Source organism: Mastigoproctus giganteus, chromosome 12 (genome assembly GCF_048544385.1).
Source record: "Mastigoproctus giganteus isolate SK-2022 chromosome 12, ASM4854438v1, whole genome shotgun sequence".
Classification (NCBI taxonomy): Eukaryota; Metazoa; Arthropoda; class Arachnida; order Uropygi; family Thelyphonidae; genus Mastigoproctus; species Mastigoproctus giganteus.
Genome location: NC_143586.1, coordinates 170,312,365 through 170,328,902, shown reverse-complemented (window position 1 = coordinate 170,328,902; position 16,538 = coordinate 170,312,365). Strand labels below are relative to the sequence as shown.

At 35.1% G+C, this 16,538-nt stretch overlaps 1 protein-coding gene across 1 annotated transcript in view; it reads right to left on the bottom strand.

Moving 5' to 3' along the window:
- The window catches only part of Abcd3 (ATP binding cassette subfamily D member Pmp70), a 461,674-nt gene that overhangs the window by 127,734 nt on the left and 317,402 nt on the right, over positions 1–16,538 (bottom strand). Inside the window, exons 18-19 of the mRNA XM_090386468.1 lie at positions 12,244–12,307; positions 5,516–5,593 (exon numbers count right to left, since the gene is read on the bottom strand). Of these exons, the coding sequence (XP_090242594.1) occupies positions 5,516–5,593; positions 12,244–12,307 (142 nt within the window). The remainder of the gene's footprint in view (positions 1–5,515; positions 5,594–12,243; positions 12,308–16,538) is intronic.

The following is a 16,538-nucleotide window of genomic DNA, read 5'->3' as shown; positions in this document are numbered from 1 at the left end:
AGCCTTGCATAATCTTTCCAGGGCCGAATTGATCGACAGGGCTCTCATCATATACTCCCTCCTATCGTGTCTGGGCAGAATTGCAGACACTTTCAAGTTCAACCCTAATTCACGGCTTTTTTTCAACAGTGACCTGTACTTGTTAAGTAATTCCACCGGTCTCCTACTCTTAATATCATTAGTGCCAATGTGTACAACTATATCACTTTTTGTGCCCTTAAAAGATGATATCCGCTCTACAACGTCATCAACCTTTGCCCCTGGCAGACAAACCCTGGTCGTCCTGGTCCTGTTCCACCTATCCTTTTTACAAAGCATGTTCCCCGTTTCCCTGACAATAGAGTCACCAACAACTACTAGTTTCTTTGGGACCAGCGCATTCTGCCTTGGGGGCTGCCGCTGTGTTGCGTGATGACCAAGTGCAAGCTCTGGCATTGGTGTGGGCAGCTGAGAGCTTAATGGGTCCCTCAATTTTAATCCTTCGATGGCATCCACCCTGTCCTTCAGGCTCTCATATAGCATTAGCATTAGTAGAGGCATATGATGCAAGAAAGCAAGCTTATTCAGCATCAGCCAAAAAAAAAAAAAAAAAAAAGACCCTCTCCCATTTTACCCCTCCGTTCGTTCGAAATACCTGTCCAGTTGAGCTTTAAATTTGTTTAGGCTATCAACTTCAACAACAAGTGATGGAAGTCGGTTCCACCAACCAACCACCCGCTGGCCAAAGGCAAATTTCCGCACATCTATCCGACATTCGTCCTTCCTCAATTTGAATTTATGCCCTCTGAGGTGATTATTCTGAGAAAGATGAAGAATCCCATTGGCATTGAGCATGCTCAAACCATTCAAAGCCTTATACACATCTATCAGATCACCTCGCCGGTGTCTAGTCTCCAGACTCTGTAATTTGCAAAACTTAAGCCTTTCTTCGTAAGAGCAACCCTTTGTTCCATTTACTAATCTTGTTGCCCTTCTCTGTACCCGTTCCAGCAGCTCTACATCCTTCTTGAAATGAGGCCTCCAGACCTGTATACAGTACTCAAGATGTGGCCTAACCATTGCCTTATACAAGGGAATAATCACCTCCTTATCCCTGCTAGAAAAATTTCTGTATATCATTGACAAGACACCATGAGCTGCTCTTGCAGCTCGTCTGCACTGCTCAGAGAACTTCATATCTGCCTGCACAATTACCCCCAGGTCCTTTTCATTCTCCACCACTGTCACTGTAGTACCGCAGAGTTGATACATTGCTCTGGGGTTACTGTTACCCATATGTAGTATTTTAAATTTGTCAATGTTAAACTTCATTTGCCACCTCTCAGCCCATCTGTTCAACCTTTCCAGATCCTGTTGCAGCAGCATAGCGTCAGTAGTGTCCTTAACGACCCTGCCAACCTTTGTATCATCTGCAAACTTAGACATTAAACTTGATATCCCATCATCAATATCATTCATAAACACCGAAAACAACAATGGACCCAACACTGAACCTTGAGGAACTCCACTAATAACATTAGTCCACGTTGAGCAGTGTCCATTGATTACCACTCTCTGTCTTCTGCCACTCAACCATCCCCTTATACATAGCAGCAATTTGCCTCCAATGCCACACTGCTCCAATTTGTGCAGCAGTCTTCCATGTGCAACAGTATCAAAAGCCTTTCTAAGATCCAAATATATAATATCAAAGTTATTCCCTGCATCCAGTTCTTTTGTGACTACATCATAGTATCCAATCAAATTGGTCAGGCAAGACCTGCCCTTAACAAAACCATGCTGCGTCTGAGCTATAACTGAATTCTTGTCTAGATGATCCTGCAGTGCTTCTTTAACCAGTGCCTCCATTAATTTACCTGGAACAGAAGTTAAACTAACAGGTCTATAATTACTTGTGTCAGCCTTTGATCCTCCTTTGTGAATTGGGGTTACATTTGCACATCTCCAGTCTATGGGTACCTCCCCTGAGTCCAAAGAAGCTCTCATAATTATGGCTAGGGGTTTGCATACTTCCTTTGCTGCCTCCTTTAATATAACTGGATAGATCCCATCCACCCCAGGTGCCTTTTTTATGTTTATCCTCAACAATCTCTCCTCCACTTTCCTCTCAGTTATTACAAAATCATCCAGCTCACTGCCAATGTTTACTTTACCTACATCATTCTCCTTCCTGAATAACTCCTCATGTGTGAATGTAAATGCAAAATACTCGTTTAGATTGTTAGCCACCTGAGCAGGATCCTCAACTGTTGAACCATCAATATCCAGTGGACCAATCTGATTCATCCCTTTCCTTCTCGAGTTCAAGTATGTAAAGAACTCCTTTCTGTTTTTCTTTGCATCCTTTGCGAAGGATTTTTCGTAGTCTGCCTTTGCCTGCCTAATCTCCTTTGTGACTTGGTTACAGACCAACTTATATCTATCATAGGCTTCCATGTCACCCATTAATTTGTATGTATCCCATGCATTTTTCTTCTCTGCCACCTGTCTCATTAGTTCATCTGACAACCATTTAGGCCTAAACCTTGAACAATATTTCTTAATTGGTATGTAAAGCCTGGTAGCCTCCAAGATTAGTTTCTTGAATGCTTCCCATTTTGAGCTTGCTGTTGGTAACATCATCAGTTGGTCCCACTGTATAGAATTTAAATACTGTCTCAGACCATCATAGTCGCCTTTAAGAAAACAAAAACCCTTCCCTTTACCTCTGATGGTAGTTACCTCCTTGAGTAAATCCCACTTCAACACACTGTGATCACTGCCACCTAGTGGTTCATTTATCTGCAGGTTCTTAATGCATGAAGAATCACTACTGATAATCAGATCAAGAGTATTGCTCCCTCTTGTTGCCTCACGAACATGCTGATGTAGAAAACAATCATCCAATAAATCCACAAAAGCCTTGCTAGTGTGCGAGTGACCAATCCACAAATTCCAGTCAATATCTGGGAAATTAAAATCCCCCATTATAAGACTCTCTGATTTACTGGCCCACTCTATTTCCCTGTACAATATATTATTATACTCATCAGAGTCATTAGGCCTATAGCACACTCCTACTCTCAATTTTGATTTCCCTATGCTTATGTCACACCAAACTGACTCGACACTGCCCTGTCCATCGATGTCAACGGGCTTCACTTCCTTTGACTTTATGTGTTTCTTAATTAATAGCATAACCCCTCCTCCCCTCCTGTCCTGTCTATCCTTTCTATATACATTGTATTCCCCAAATTCCAGTTCCGCATTACTTATATCTGTGTGACACCACGTCTCTGATATCCCAACAATATCTGCCTTTGATGTTTTGAGCAATACCTCAAATTCATCAAATTTATTTACCAAACTCCTAGCATTGGTGTACACGCAGGTATACATGCACCTGTTTCTATTCTTAGCTACCCTAACACAACCCATGTGTTTACTTGTAACGCAATGACTACCAGCAGTCTCTGAAATATCCTGCATCTTGTTTTTCAGACTTCTGCTCATTTGAATAGAAGCAGTGCAAGAATCACTTCCACCTCTGCCAGTGGCTACTGTTAATCTATTAGTCCTTGTATCCCCCCCAACTAGCAGTTTTCTGACCCACCTAACACTGCCTCGACAGCATCAGCAAAAATTCTTGCACCCTTTCTATTTAAGTGTATCCCATCCCTGTAGAAGCAATCTCTCCTGTTAACAAGTACAGTCCAGGCTGAAAAAAATTCTACCCCTTGAGCCTTGCACAATCCCTCCAGGGCCGAATTGATCGACAAGGCTCTCATCATATACTCCCTCCTATCGTGTCTGGGCAGAATGCAGACACTTTCAAGTTCAACCCTAATTCACGGCTTTTTTTCAACAGTGACCTGTACTTGCTAAGTAATTCCGCCGGTCTCCTACTCTTAATATCATTAGTGCCAGCGTGTACAACTATATCACCTTTTGTGCCCTTAAAAGATGATATCCGCCCTTAAAAGATGATACCCGATATAGGCCCATAACAACGCTGAGTTGTCTCTTGCTTGTTTGAGACCATAAAAAATAATTGTGAAGAGTGCAGTTTGTGACTTTTAAAGAGAGCAGAAGAGATTGTGCTTAGCAGCGGTGAAGAGTAAGAAAATTAAATGAACATACATTATCTGACATATAATGTATCCCAGTTTGTAAGGTAAGACATTTGTTTGGTTATTACTATTTCAGTTACTACTATTATAAAAATAAAGTTAAAATATTAAGTTATTACTACTATGAAAATTAAGTTTCCGACAGTTATAAAAAAAAAAAAAATGGTGTATTTTTTTTAGCTTTTGGAACATAGCCCCCCCCCCCCCCCATTTTGTACTGGTTTTTAGTCCCGTATAACACAGTTTTCGCAGGAACCAAACTACCATGTTATACGAGAATTACATGTATTGTATACAGGTCTGGAGGCCTTCATATTTTAACTATAATATAACTTATATTATAAAAAAAAAAAAAATGGCTGAGGTTTCCTTTAGATGAACCAAACATGCAGCAGAAGTATAAATACTCCTTTTAAAAAGAAGCCTCTCAGGCCAATTTTGGAAGAGTCAATGACCCCCACCACATGACCCATATACTAGAATTCTCAAGGTTTAATGAGTAAATGCTGCTGTAATACACAAGTGAATCTGCTTGAGGTGTCTGTATTAAGAATGTCTCTGGGGAGAATAGGTTTTTAGCTTGCAGTCTTTGTCCCAGGATCCCCCCCCCCACATATCACCTTCGTCATCCCCGAAGGTATCAACATTTCACTTAATAAACAAATTTTATTAATAATAATTGCATTCAGAATCTCATAGTATGAACCAGAGCTATAATGCTCAATATGTTCTGCACTGATATCAATATTTGTATAAGAATAAGAGAAGTTTACCTCAATATGATAGGTAGAACACTTCGATATGATACTCTCCAGAAATTAAAACGAAAACAATTTAAAAAATCGAAAATCTTACATTACAGTAAGAAATAATTAACAATAATTAAAAATCAAATGAACACAATTAAAAATCAATTTAACACAATTAAAAAAATTAAGTAAAAAATTAATTTAACGAAAAAATAGCAAAACGATTTTCCTTCATAATTAATTTAACGAAAAAATTTTCATTAAATTAATTTTTTACTTAATTTTTTAAATGGTTTTTAATTGTGTTCATTTGATTTTTAATTATTGTTAATTATTTCTTACTGTAATGTAAGATTTTCGATTTTTTAAATTGTTTTTGTTTTAATTTCTGGAGAGTATCATACGGAAGTGTTCTACGTATCATATCCAGGTAAACTTCTCTTATTCTTTTACAAATTCAATCTCACGAGAAAATTATATCAAGATTTTCTGGTGCAGGAGATATAGATGGATCAGATGCACTATAGCAAATGTTGGAATTCGTTTTTTTTTTTTTTTTTTTTTTTTGGTAACCTCTCCAGGTATGGAATAAAACTACTTATGGTTTTCAATCAACAAAAATCATGTATATCAACATAATGCAATAAAAATTAATACCTCTCCTAGAATCCTGAATAAAGAACTTTTACCACATCCATTAGGTCCACAAACTAAAACATTAACACCAGACTTCACCTTAAAAAAAAAAAAATCAATTTAATGTAAACATTATATATAAAATAGTTTAAAGTCTACACATATTTATAATTAAGTACAAAACCTAGTGATACAAGTGAGAAGTGGAGAGAGAGTAATGTTCTATATAGCCAATTTGCATCTTATTATCAGAATCTAATTTTGCACTGTGATCCCACAATGCAAAATCAAATCTGTGCTGTTTCTCGTACTTGAAATAGTATCCACCATTTTAAATGTTGATTGTAATATCATACAATCCAAGAAATGAAGCCAACCTGAAGATTCCGCTTTTCAGAAAAGCCATAGGTCAGAAAAGCATAAAATACAGAGGTGCTAAAACCTGGAACAAACTTCCTGCAAAAATCAAAAATGTCACTTCACTAAATCAATTCAAGAAACTACTAATCGAACACATCACCAGGGATGTCTGATTCAAATTACCTTCCACTCAACTCCTGGATTTTAAAAACACCAACATGGAAATAATGTACAAATGTTAAAAGAAGCAGTTGGCAAATAGTTTGTAAATTTCTGTGCATGTATCTCATCATTTTTCTTTTCTCTCCTCATTTAATTGCAAAAATGTTCACAATGATGTTATAAGTAGTGATGCTTTTTGAAGTCTTCTGAAGAAATGTACAAAAAAACTCCAATTTATTTATGTCTTTCCTGTTGAACATTACCTGTACAATTTCAGAACTGTACATTTTTCAATTTTATATTTGTATATTCATAATTTTTAAGGGAACACCCCCTAAAAAACCATTGGCTTATGTGTTCTCCCTCCCTTTTTGCTGTTATCTCCCAAAAAAGTGAAACATAAAATAGGGATAAATAAATTATTATTATTATTATTATTATTATTATTAAATAATGGCATTAACTGAATACGGTATATGTTAACATATACCATTTTCTGAGGATTTCTTTTAAAAATTTATAATTTAAATTTTGTGCATAATTAGCTACAGTTACAGTGTGTAGTAAAAAAAAAATAAAAGGTGAAGCCAGTCTAAAGCAGAATATCAAGAACTGAAAATATTTTCTGTTAACCAATTTCAATTTTCAGAGGTACCTATTAAGTTAACTTACAGTTAATTCTAATAAGAGATTAAACATTGCACTCCATGTAAATTTTAAGGCAAAAAAGGATCAAGTTAATTGAAACAAGTTGGAAGGCAAACTTTACAGAAAACATTCCAATAACTCAACCATTTAGAGAAGGCCTGGGCAAACTTTTTGGCTGAAGGGCCACCACATTAGGAATTCAAAAAGAAGGTGGGCCACACGTAAAATACTATTTTTAGATATATATTATTTGTTATCATGAAGAAATACAACATAAAAAAAATTATTCTCTAAAAACCAAGAATTTAATGAGATGAATAGAACTGTTTTACATATTTTAACATTTTTTTTAAATTTCGGTGTTAATTTTGTAGTTGAGATTCTTAATTGATGCTTGATCAATAATAAGTGATGCTTGATCGTAAAGAAGTTTTATTTAGATTCATGATGGAAAATGTTTGTTCACATATGTAGGTTGATCCAAAAATAACCAACATTTTTCGGGCAAAATCTTTAAGTTCGTTGAATTTGTCCGAATTAAGAGTATTGTAAAATTTACAGATTTCCTCACAACGGCAATTCCCTTAAATCAGTATCACACTGCAGATTTATAATCTGAAGTTGTAGTTCAATTGGTGCACTATCAATTTCTATTGAAAATGGATCGTGCACTATTGCCAAACTTGTCTCAATTTTTTGGAAGTCGCCAAATCTTCGTGAAAAGTTGTCATTCAAAGAGATGATAATTTCACAATATTTTTCAAATTTATTTTCTGGAATCTTCAGCAACTTCATGGTTGGAAAGTGGTCTACCTTGTTAATCAATAAATGTCGAAGGAACAACTGGAGTTTTAATTGAAATCCATTCAAACTTTTTACCATATCATGGGCGTATAAATTTTTTCCCTTGTAACACTGTGTTGAAAGTATTTAAGTGTATCATGATGTCCAGGGTAAATGCAAAATCACAAATCCAGTTATTATCAGTTAATTCGGGAAAGTCCATAATATTTTTCGGTTTTTACAAATAGAATGATGTCATCTTTAAGATCCCATACTCGTCGAAGAACTTTTTCTAAGCTAAGCCATCGAATTTGGCTATGATAAGAAATACAGTCAGTCCTTGTATAACACGTATTTACACTACACGAATTTAATCATACACGATTTATAAATAGGGGAACGATATCGTATATAACACGATTCGCCTTTGTGTTTACAAGAAATGGCAGTTGGACCGGAATCGCCCCAACTGAACGCAACACAATAGGAATGAAGAGAAGATTCTGAAAATGTATTTATGTTTTTTTATATCAGTGAAGGGGAAACGCATTTCACCATAATAACGTAAAATTCCAGCTATTAGTATTAACGAAAATGCAATTAGATTGAGTTTACTACCAGTTTATAACAGATTCCACTAGCAGGAACGCAACTGGAAATTGTTTTATGGTAGTAACCCCAAAAATATGCTTTAGTAAAATGTGAGCTAGTGAGGTGTTAATAGAGTTGTCTCTGCCTTTACGGTGTTGTTTATTCAGTTGCTACACGCGCACAGCTTTGTTTATGTGTATCAAGCGTGCCTCCTCATTTTGTAATTGTGCTTTATTCCCTAAAAATGAGTAAAATACTTAAAAGGTGTGAAAAGGAAGCATCCTGGTGAAGACACTACAGATTCAGGGAGAAAAAGAAAAGCAATATTGCTTTTCTTTTTCTCCAGTCTGCCAGAGGCAGACTGGGTCAAAAATTCTTACCCGGGAAAATCTGTAGTGGCCTCATACTATGGTTTATGGCCAAAATGACACCGGCCTCCGACCCGCTGTGGTTTCCCTGGTAAGGCTTATGGCCAGTCCGCCTCTGTTGATAGAGAAAAAATATGAAATTGTGAAACACTGAGCGAAATGAAAGACCATGTGATATTGCACGTGCTACAGGCCTAAATGAGGCAACGCCAAGAATTACAAAGAACGCAGAGAAAATAAAAACAACTTTGATAGCAGGAACAACTCAAAGTGTAATTAAAATCCATTAGATTAAGACACAAAAAATTGGAAGAAATGGAATGGCTGTTATCTGTTTGGATAGAAAATTAAACAAAAAAACAAGTTTGCTTATGATAGAAGCAAAAGCATTAGCAATATTTTATTACGTAATAGTCGTAATAAAATACTTTATGTATTTTATTACGATAATTTTTGGTAATGTTTTGATTACAAATGTGTGTTCAATCTTGGGTGGTTGGCACCTAACCCTATTTTTCCCGTAGGGCCTGTTGTTTATATTGCATGATTTTGCATTGCACGAGGGTTTCTAGGAACACAACTATCGTGCTATACGAGGACTGACTGTATCTGTCTACTCGGATTCAATATCTTGAAGAAAATTAACGAACTGTCTGTGTTTCAGGCCCCTTGATCGTATTAAATTTACTAGTTTAATAATACAAGATGTGACATGTTCAACTTTTAACACATTTTTACATAATACTTGTTGATGTATAATACAATGAATTGTAATTAAATTATAATCAGGATAATTTTTCTCAAATTTTATCCTGAATTTTCTTTAACGCTCCAACATTTTTACCTGTCAAACTTGGTGCTCCATCAGTTGTTATGCTTACCATTTTGTTCCATTGCAAATTATATCTTGTTAGGCATTTTTCAACTTTTTCAAATATATCAGCCCATTGTTTGGTCTTTAAGAGATTCCATTGAAAGAAACTCTTCAATAATTTCAAAATTAGAGGTACATCCACATACGAAAATTAATAACTGTGCAGTATTCTTTTGGTCGTTACTTTCGTCGAGAGCTATCGAGTACCATGTTATGGATTCTAATATTGATAATAATTGCTCATTCAAATTTGTATCGATACATTCAATTCTTCTTACTACGGTTCGCAAAGATAAACTTATATTCTCAAATCTGTGTTTATTGTCAGGACATATAATTCCACAAGCTTCAGTCATACATTCTTTGATATAGTCTCCATCAGAAAAAGGCTTGTTGCTTTTTGTAATTATATGATAAATAAAAAAATTTGCCTCTACAGTAGCTTCTTGTTTCTTAGTTAGCCACGTAAACATATTTTGTTATCTAGATAAATTTTGAATCAATCTATCAGCAGTTTTCTTTCTTGCCTCCAGAGTTAAATTGGCACCATATTCGGAATGTTTAGTAGTGAAATGTCTTTTAATATTGTACTCTTCCAACACTGAGACACTCTCCCGGCAGATGAGACAAATAGTCTTATAATTTATGTTAGCAAAAAAATATTTTGTGTTCCACTCTTCACTGAAGACACGATGCCCTTGTTGAATTTTTCGTTTTTTATTCATTTTTAAAAGGGCTTAAATATTATTTTTATCGCTACTGGCACCAAGATAATAACTGAAGATAACGCAAAAAAACTAACTGCGGGATGACTGTCAGAGAAAACAGATTGGAACTGTGGCCAGTCAGCAGACCTATCCTATTACTCCGCCAGTCCTATCCTATCCTAGTAGTCCTATCCTATTACAACTGGTGATGACGACAGGCAAAGCCGTTGTCATCATCACCGGTTGTCTGTTACAGTAGTTTCGCGCGGTTAGTTTATAATTGCAAATTATACCATTATAAAAGCGCCCAATGGCTCGCTCCAGTTTGCGCACAATTTCAAATTCTATCTCAATTTGAACAACAGAGATGATAAAGAAATTTACAAGTCGTTGTCGACTTGTAAATTGCTTTAACATATTACATATACAAATTCTATAATGTATTACATATACAAATTTATTTTTCAAAAAGGCATTGCAAAAGGCATAAAATAAGTAAACTTTTTTCGAAAATACAATTAAAGCTCGCGGCCGCACAAAAATGTGCGGCGGACCATAGTTTACCCGGGCCTGATTTAGAGGCTAATTTTGATTATGTCCTTGTCAATATCATTTTCAAGCCAAAAGTACAGAGCTGATACTGTCAATTTAAAATTTATGTGGAGGGAAGTTATTTAATCTCTTACTAGAATTAGTCAACCTCATGAATTAGGTAAGTAACAAGAACAATGAAAATTGGAGAAGATTGCACTTGTTAAACTCAGTTGTTCAATTTGGGCTTACCAAAGCTTAAACTGAAGCTTTCTGCAGAATTCAGATCAAGAATTTGAAAAAACTGAATAAAGTAATGTATAAATAGTCTTAGTCTCCAAAGTAGGAAATTACATGCCTCCAATCCAATTTTTTTTTTAATTCTATGGGCTTCAAAAATTTCATAAAACTAGAAATTGCCACTACTGAGTTATCTAATTACAAAAAAATTAAAAGATTTTAGAAATTATCATATGGTTTTAATTCGAAATAAATTTTGTGAATGACTAAGTAGCCATATTATTTCAAAAGCAATCGAATAGAGATTGTTTCTTAGCACATTCTGCACCCCCCAATAACAAATTATCAAAGGAAAAATTTGTATGAAACAGTTACATTTTGTACCAGATGCTTTTAATTGAATTGATACAAACAAGTCAATGAAAAGCATCATTTCAGTTCGCAGTAAATAACCAAAGTAGGCGAAATGGCTTTTTTTTTTTTTTTTTTTTTTTGTTACATCTCCTATTGTGGATGCCTTCACAACAAGTTGCCAGTTATTGCACTGCCTCGAATAAGAAACACTTTGCCAGTAGAGAAAACTAATGTTACTTATTCTCAGCAGATACCACCACAAAGACGGCACTGTCTCGAAGCTTGTTGGCCTCTCATCGGTGAGTGAGTAGGTACCCCAGTGATACAATGAATGACAAACCCAGTTATAAAGTAACTCCACAATCTGAGAGATGTCAGACAGTGTGCAATAGTAAAAGAGTTTAGGGCTGAAAGCCTCAAACTATGGAAATTTATTAGACGAACAAGTTTTAGGGCAAAGCATCATTTTAGTTCATAGTAAATCAGCGTAGTAGGTGAAATGGCATCTTTTTTTAATTAAATATCATATTGTGAATGCCTTCACAACAAGTTTGCTATTATTGAACTATCTGAAATAAGCAATGCTTCACCAGTAGAGAAGAGTAATGTCACTTATTCTTGGCAGATAACACCACCCAGACGGCACCATTTCAAAGCTTGTTGGCCTCTCATCAGTAGGCGGGTAGGTACCCCAGCTTTCAGCCCTAAACCCTTTTTAGTACTTGACTATTGCACACCATCTGGCATCTCTCATATTGTGGAGTTAAACTTCATAACTGGGTTTGTCACTCATTGTACCACCAGGTACCTACCTGCCCATCAATGAGAGGCCAACATGGTTCAAAACAGTGCCATCTAGTGGTGGTATCTGCCAATAATAAGTAACATTAGTCTTCTCTGCTGGCAAAGTGTTGCTTATTCGAAGTAGTGCAAAACAGGCAACTCGTAAAGGCATTCACAATATGAGATGTAACAGAAAGCGATGCCATTTCACCTATACACTTTAAAGTGATTTTCTACAAACGAATATGACTAACTTGTTCATCTAGTAAATTTCCCATAATCTGAAGCTTTCAGCCCTAAACCCTTTTTAATACTTAAGCTGATATATTTAAATATATTTCTACTCACCTCAAAGCTAAGTTCTTCAAGTAGAACATCTCCATTTGGAGTTACAAGAGGAATGCTGTCGAATCTATCACCATAAGGTAAAATAAGTTATTCAACAAAAAATAAAATAAAGGATAATTAATAATGTAAAACATACAAAGACCAGTTTGAAGACAATATTATATGGAATACTTGTAATGTAATTATGCAGGAATACACTAATTTCATGGGAGAGTTTTGTAAAAAAATTTAGTGATAAAATATAGTTGCAAGCACATAACACTGTCTGATTCTAGCTATTTCTGGATCCTTGCCAAACCTATCTTCAGGTCAGTACTGGAGCTGTAGAATAATGTAACACATAACACTACAAGATTCACGCATAGACACTGGAGCTGAAGTGGTGTTTTTTACATTTTTATCTAACAGATTTCAGTTTAGACTTTACTTTCTTTTCAGTTCTGGTTATTGGGTCATTTTTTGAGGACTACTAGGCAAAGATCACTGGCTTTGTCTATGTAATCTCTGGCATTGTTTTATCTACTTTATTCTACTCTTTTCCCTTTTTAGCTTCTGGATAGCTTTTCTTTTTTGTAATACTGGTTTAGGAGGATATTAATAGCCCGCGTGCTAATGGTGTTCTTGTTTCATATATTGGAATTTTTCTCAAGCCGGAATTCACAGTCTATGCAGAACTTGCAGTGTTATGTGTGAAGAGTTACAGTGGCCTATATAGCCTTAATACTAATCTAAGACAGGATTCAACAAGAATCCCAAAATATAGCTAAATTGAAATTATGTGATGTATGTGCTTGATAAGTGTATTGTATCACTAGATTAGATTAGCTATGCAACAAATTAAATTTTCACAAAACACTCGTGTTTCCTTATAAAAACCCACATTTATCTTAACTTGTACTTAAAATGATTGCCATACATACAATAAAAAATTATCAGCTTTAAGCTAAAAATGCATTGGGCTTACAATAACTTAAAGCTGCTCAATTCCAAGATACACGAGCAATACTTTATTCTGAACAAACATGGCATAATTCTGTTTATCAATGATGATGGCTTGGTTTATGGATGCAGACTTTGTGCTCTGATAAATCTTAAAGTTTAACCTAAAATAAATGAATCTGGTGAAATGTTTAGTTGTGCTGTCAAACACAACTAAACATTGAAGAGTTATTTATTTATTTTTTTTTTTTGCAGTGCATTTTTACCTAGATGTATGTAGTAAAGGTACTAGAAGACAAAATGCACAAGGCATAATTTCTTATGGGTTTAGGTAATTAACTATACAGGAATACCTCGCATAGCACGGTTAATTCGTGCCAAAAAAATACCGCACTATGTGAAACCGCGCTGATCAAGGTATTATTAGTATGTATTTCAATATAATGTGTTCCGACAATTTGATTATATGGGTCGAGTTGCAAAAATATATAGGTGTTTGCGTACTATAAATTGATGCACATGAAGTTCTTGCAAAAAAAGAAACTAAATTGATAAAAATGAAAAATACTAGTAAGTACAGTACAAATGATTTTTATTAAAGTATGTACATACCAACAGAATATAAGTGAAGTATGTACTGTATTTTTATTTTGAAAAATAACTGATCAGCTTAGTTTGCACAGTTTTTTCTTCTTTTTATCTGCATACATCTCTTCATAACATTGAATGTCATTTTGCAACGCCTGCCTTACTTTCGTTCGATGTTTGTAAACATCGAAAGGTGTAACGTTTTTAAAAAATAATCTTTAATAAAAATAAACAATGAAAAATATTTGTACAGCTTATGCACATGAGCCTCACCGCTTGGAATCTAGAGTGTTTGCTAATGTATTAATGCTAGTCCATATATAATGGGAGTTGAGACAACAGCGTGGCCTTGAATTCATAACGCATTGGCCTACGTGCTGGCATTATAATACATAAATACAGTATATCAAATGTATTGGTGCATAACGCAGTTACTTTTTTTTTTTTTTTCAATTTGTTAATCGCGCTATAGTGAAACCCGAGCTGTTCAAAACCACGCTATGCTAGGTATTCCTGTATAATATCAGTGTAGATACACCATAGTTAACCCATAAATTTGAACTACGTGTGTAGTGTAAAAGGCATTGTTTTAAATTGTATCTCATATTGTGAGTGCCTTCACAATGAGATAACTGGTATTGCACTACTTCAAATAAATAATGCTTCTCTAGTGGAGAAGACTACTGTTATTTATTTTCAGTGGATATCACCAACCAGACGATCATTTCAAAGCTGGTTGGCTTCATCATCAGTGAGTGGGCAGGTACCCTGGTAATGCAACATGCCATCACAGTTGAAGTTATTTCCACAATATGAGAGATGCCAAATGGTTTATAAATAATAATATATTAGAAGAGACAAAATGCACAATGCATAATTTCTTATGGGTTTAGGTAATTAACTATATAATATCAGTTTAGAAAATAAATAACAGTAGTCTTCTCTATGAGAGAAGCGTTATTTATTTGAAGTAGTGCAACACCAGCTATCTCATTGTGAAGGCACTCACAATATAAGATACAATTAAAACGATTCCTTTTACACTACATCCGTAGTTCAAATTTATAAGTAAACTATGGTGTATCTACACTGATATTATATAGTAGTAAAGATACACACTACAGAGATACTGTTGTGTGTACCTTTTAATTGTTGCACCAGTATGGAATTGTCAAAAGTACTATTGTGCGTAATTTTAACTATTCTATACTGTTGTACGACATTACTCATCATTGACCAATTACTATGTGACTGCTTTCATTATTTCATCTACATTTATAGGTTAAAAATATATATAAAATTATGAAAAACAAATAATAATGAAAAGAAGTTTATTTCTGTACCTCTTTTTTGTTCAGATTCACAAAAATATAATTTATAATCCAATCATCAGATGGTACCTGCCCTTACCCCTCCCTCTTTCTCTCTATTGGAGAGTGTGCACACAATTGAATAATTGACCCTTGTTTACCTTTTAAAGGGTTATAAGAAGTCAGTAAAATAGATGCATCATGAGGGACATCTTTGCTGTTTTCCTTCGTGGGATAATGTATTCTAGCGTAAAGAGTGATAATTAATGACATTCTGTGGTTGCCAAAGATATCTAAACTGAAATTAGTTGCAAAATGAGGAAAGTCTGTTCGTAGGACTGTATTTCTTGGTATTGCTGTTAGATGGATGAATATGGAAAGTCTGTTGTTTTAAGAAAGATACTTCTTTGTCCTCTTCAGAAATGCCTAGTCAAGGTTTAGTTCATAACTTTCACAGGAGCATTTCCAAAACTTCACCAGAAACAGATCTGAACTCAGTCTGTTTACCTGACTGAGTTCAGGTCTCTCACTCTGCATTGCTATGAGGAATTGTTAAAATACCAAGCAACTTGTAATTTGTTATATTTCAAGCTTCCTTGGGCACTTGTCAGTTCTCCAACCATGCACCACTAACATCAATTCTTTTTCTTTTCATAATAGCATCTGGTAGATTCTTACACTGAAACTACAACACTAAATACTAAAAAAAAACTGTGAATTTGAAAATTATGCACCTCTAATGACGAAATTTGTGCTACCTTAGTATTTTCATGGAAACTTATGCACCATTTAGTCATGAACAAAAGAACAGGGTCTTCTCTCAAGACTCTCCACAACTTTACAGTAGAAATGCCTAAATAAAATAAATGCTATGTAATCAATTTCCAAAGTGGAAGTGGAAGATTTGAAAAAAAATTACCTTTTTTGGGGAAGTACAGGCACTGTCCTGTATGCATTTTTGTCTCTGCAAAGAGTTCCAAGACTGAATCTGGTACCTCCTTCACCACAATAACCATGTTTTATTGTGTTAAAGTCTTTCACTTTTTGTTACTGGTGGAGTATTAGGAGGATAATTCATTGTTTCTTCTGTGTGAGTTTTGGCAAACTTAGTAAGCAGTGTGTAATGGGAGTAAACGACACTTCTGGTGGGATAGTTGTTCAGTTTGGGTTCCAATGGAACATCTCCATTGGCATTTAGAGGTTTCACTGCTTTTCTTGCCTCCTTGTATAATTTGTTCAGTTCTTTCTTAAGTCTGTATTTCCTTCTCTTCTTCTTTCCACCTCTGGTATGCTTAAGGGGTGCCTTCTCTGGCAGTTAATACATGTAGGTCTTGGAACTGAACATGCTGTAATTTCATTGTCCCTGGGCACCACTTTGCGCATATGCAAGGGCATCGTGACAGGCCAGTAGAGAGTGTCTCTATTTCTGACTTAAAACAACATAGTGGGTTAAGTATG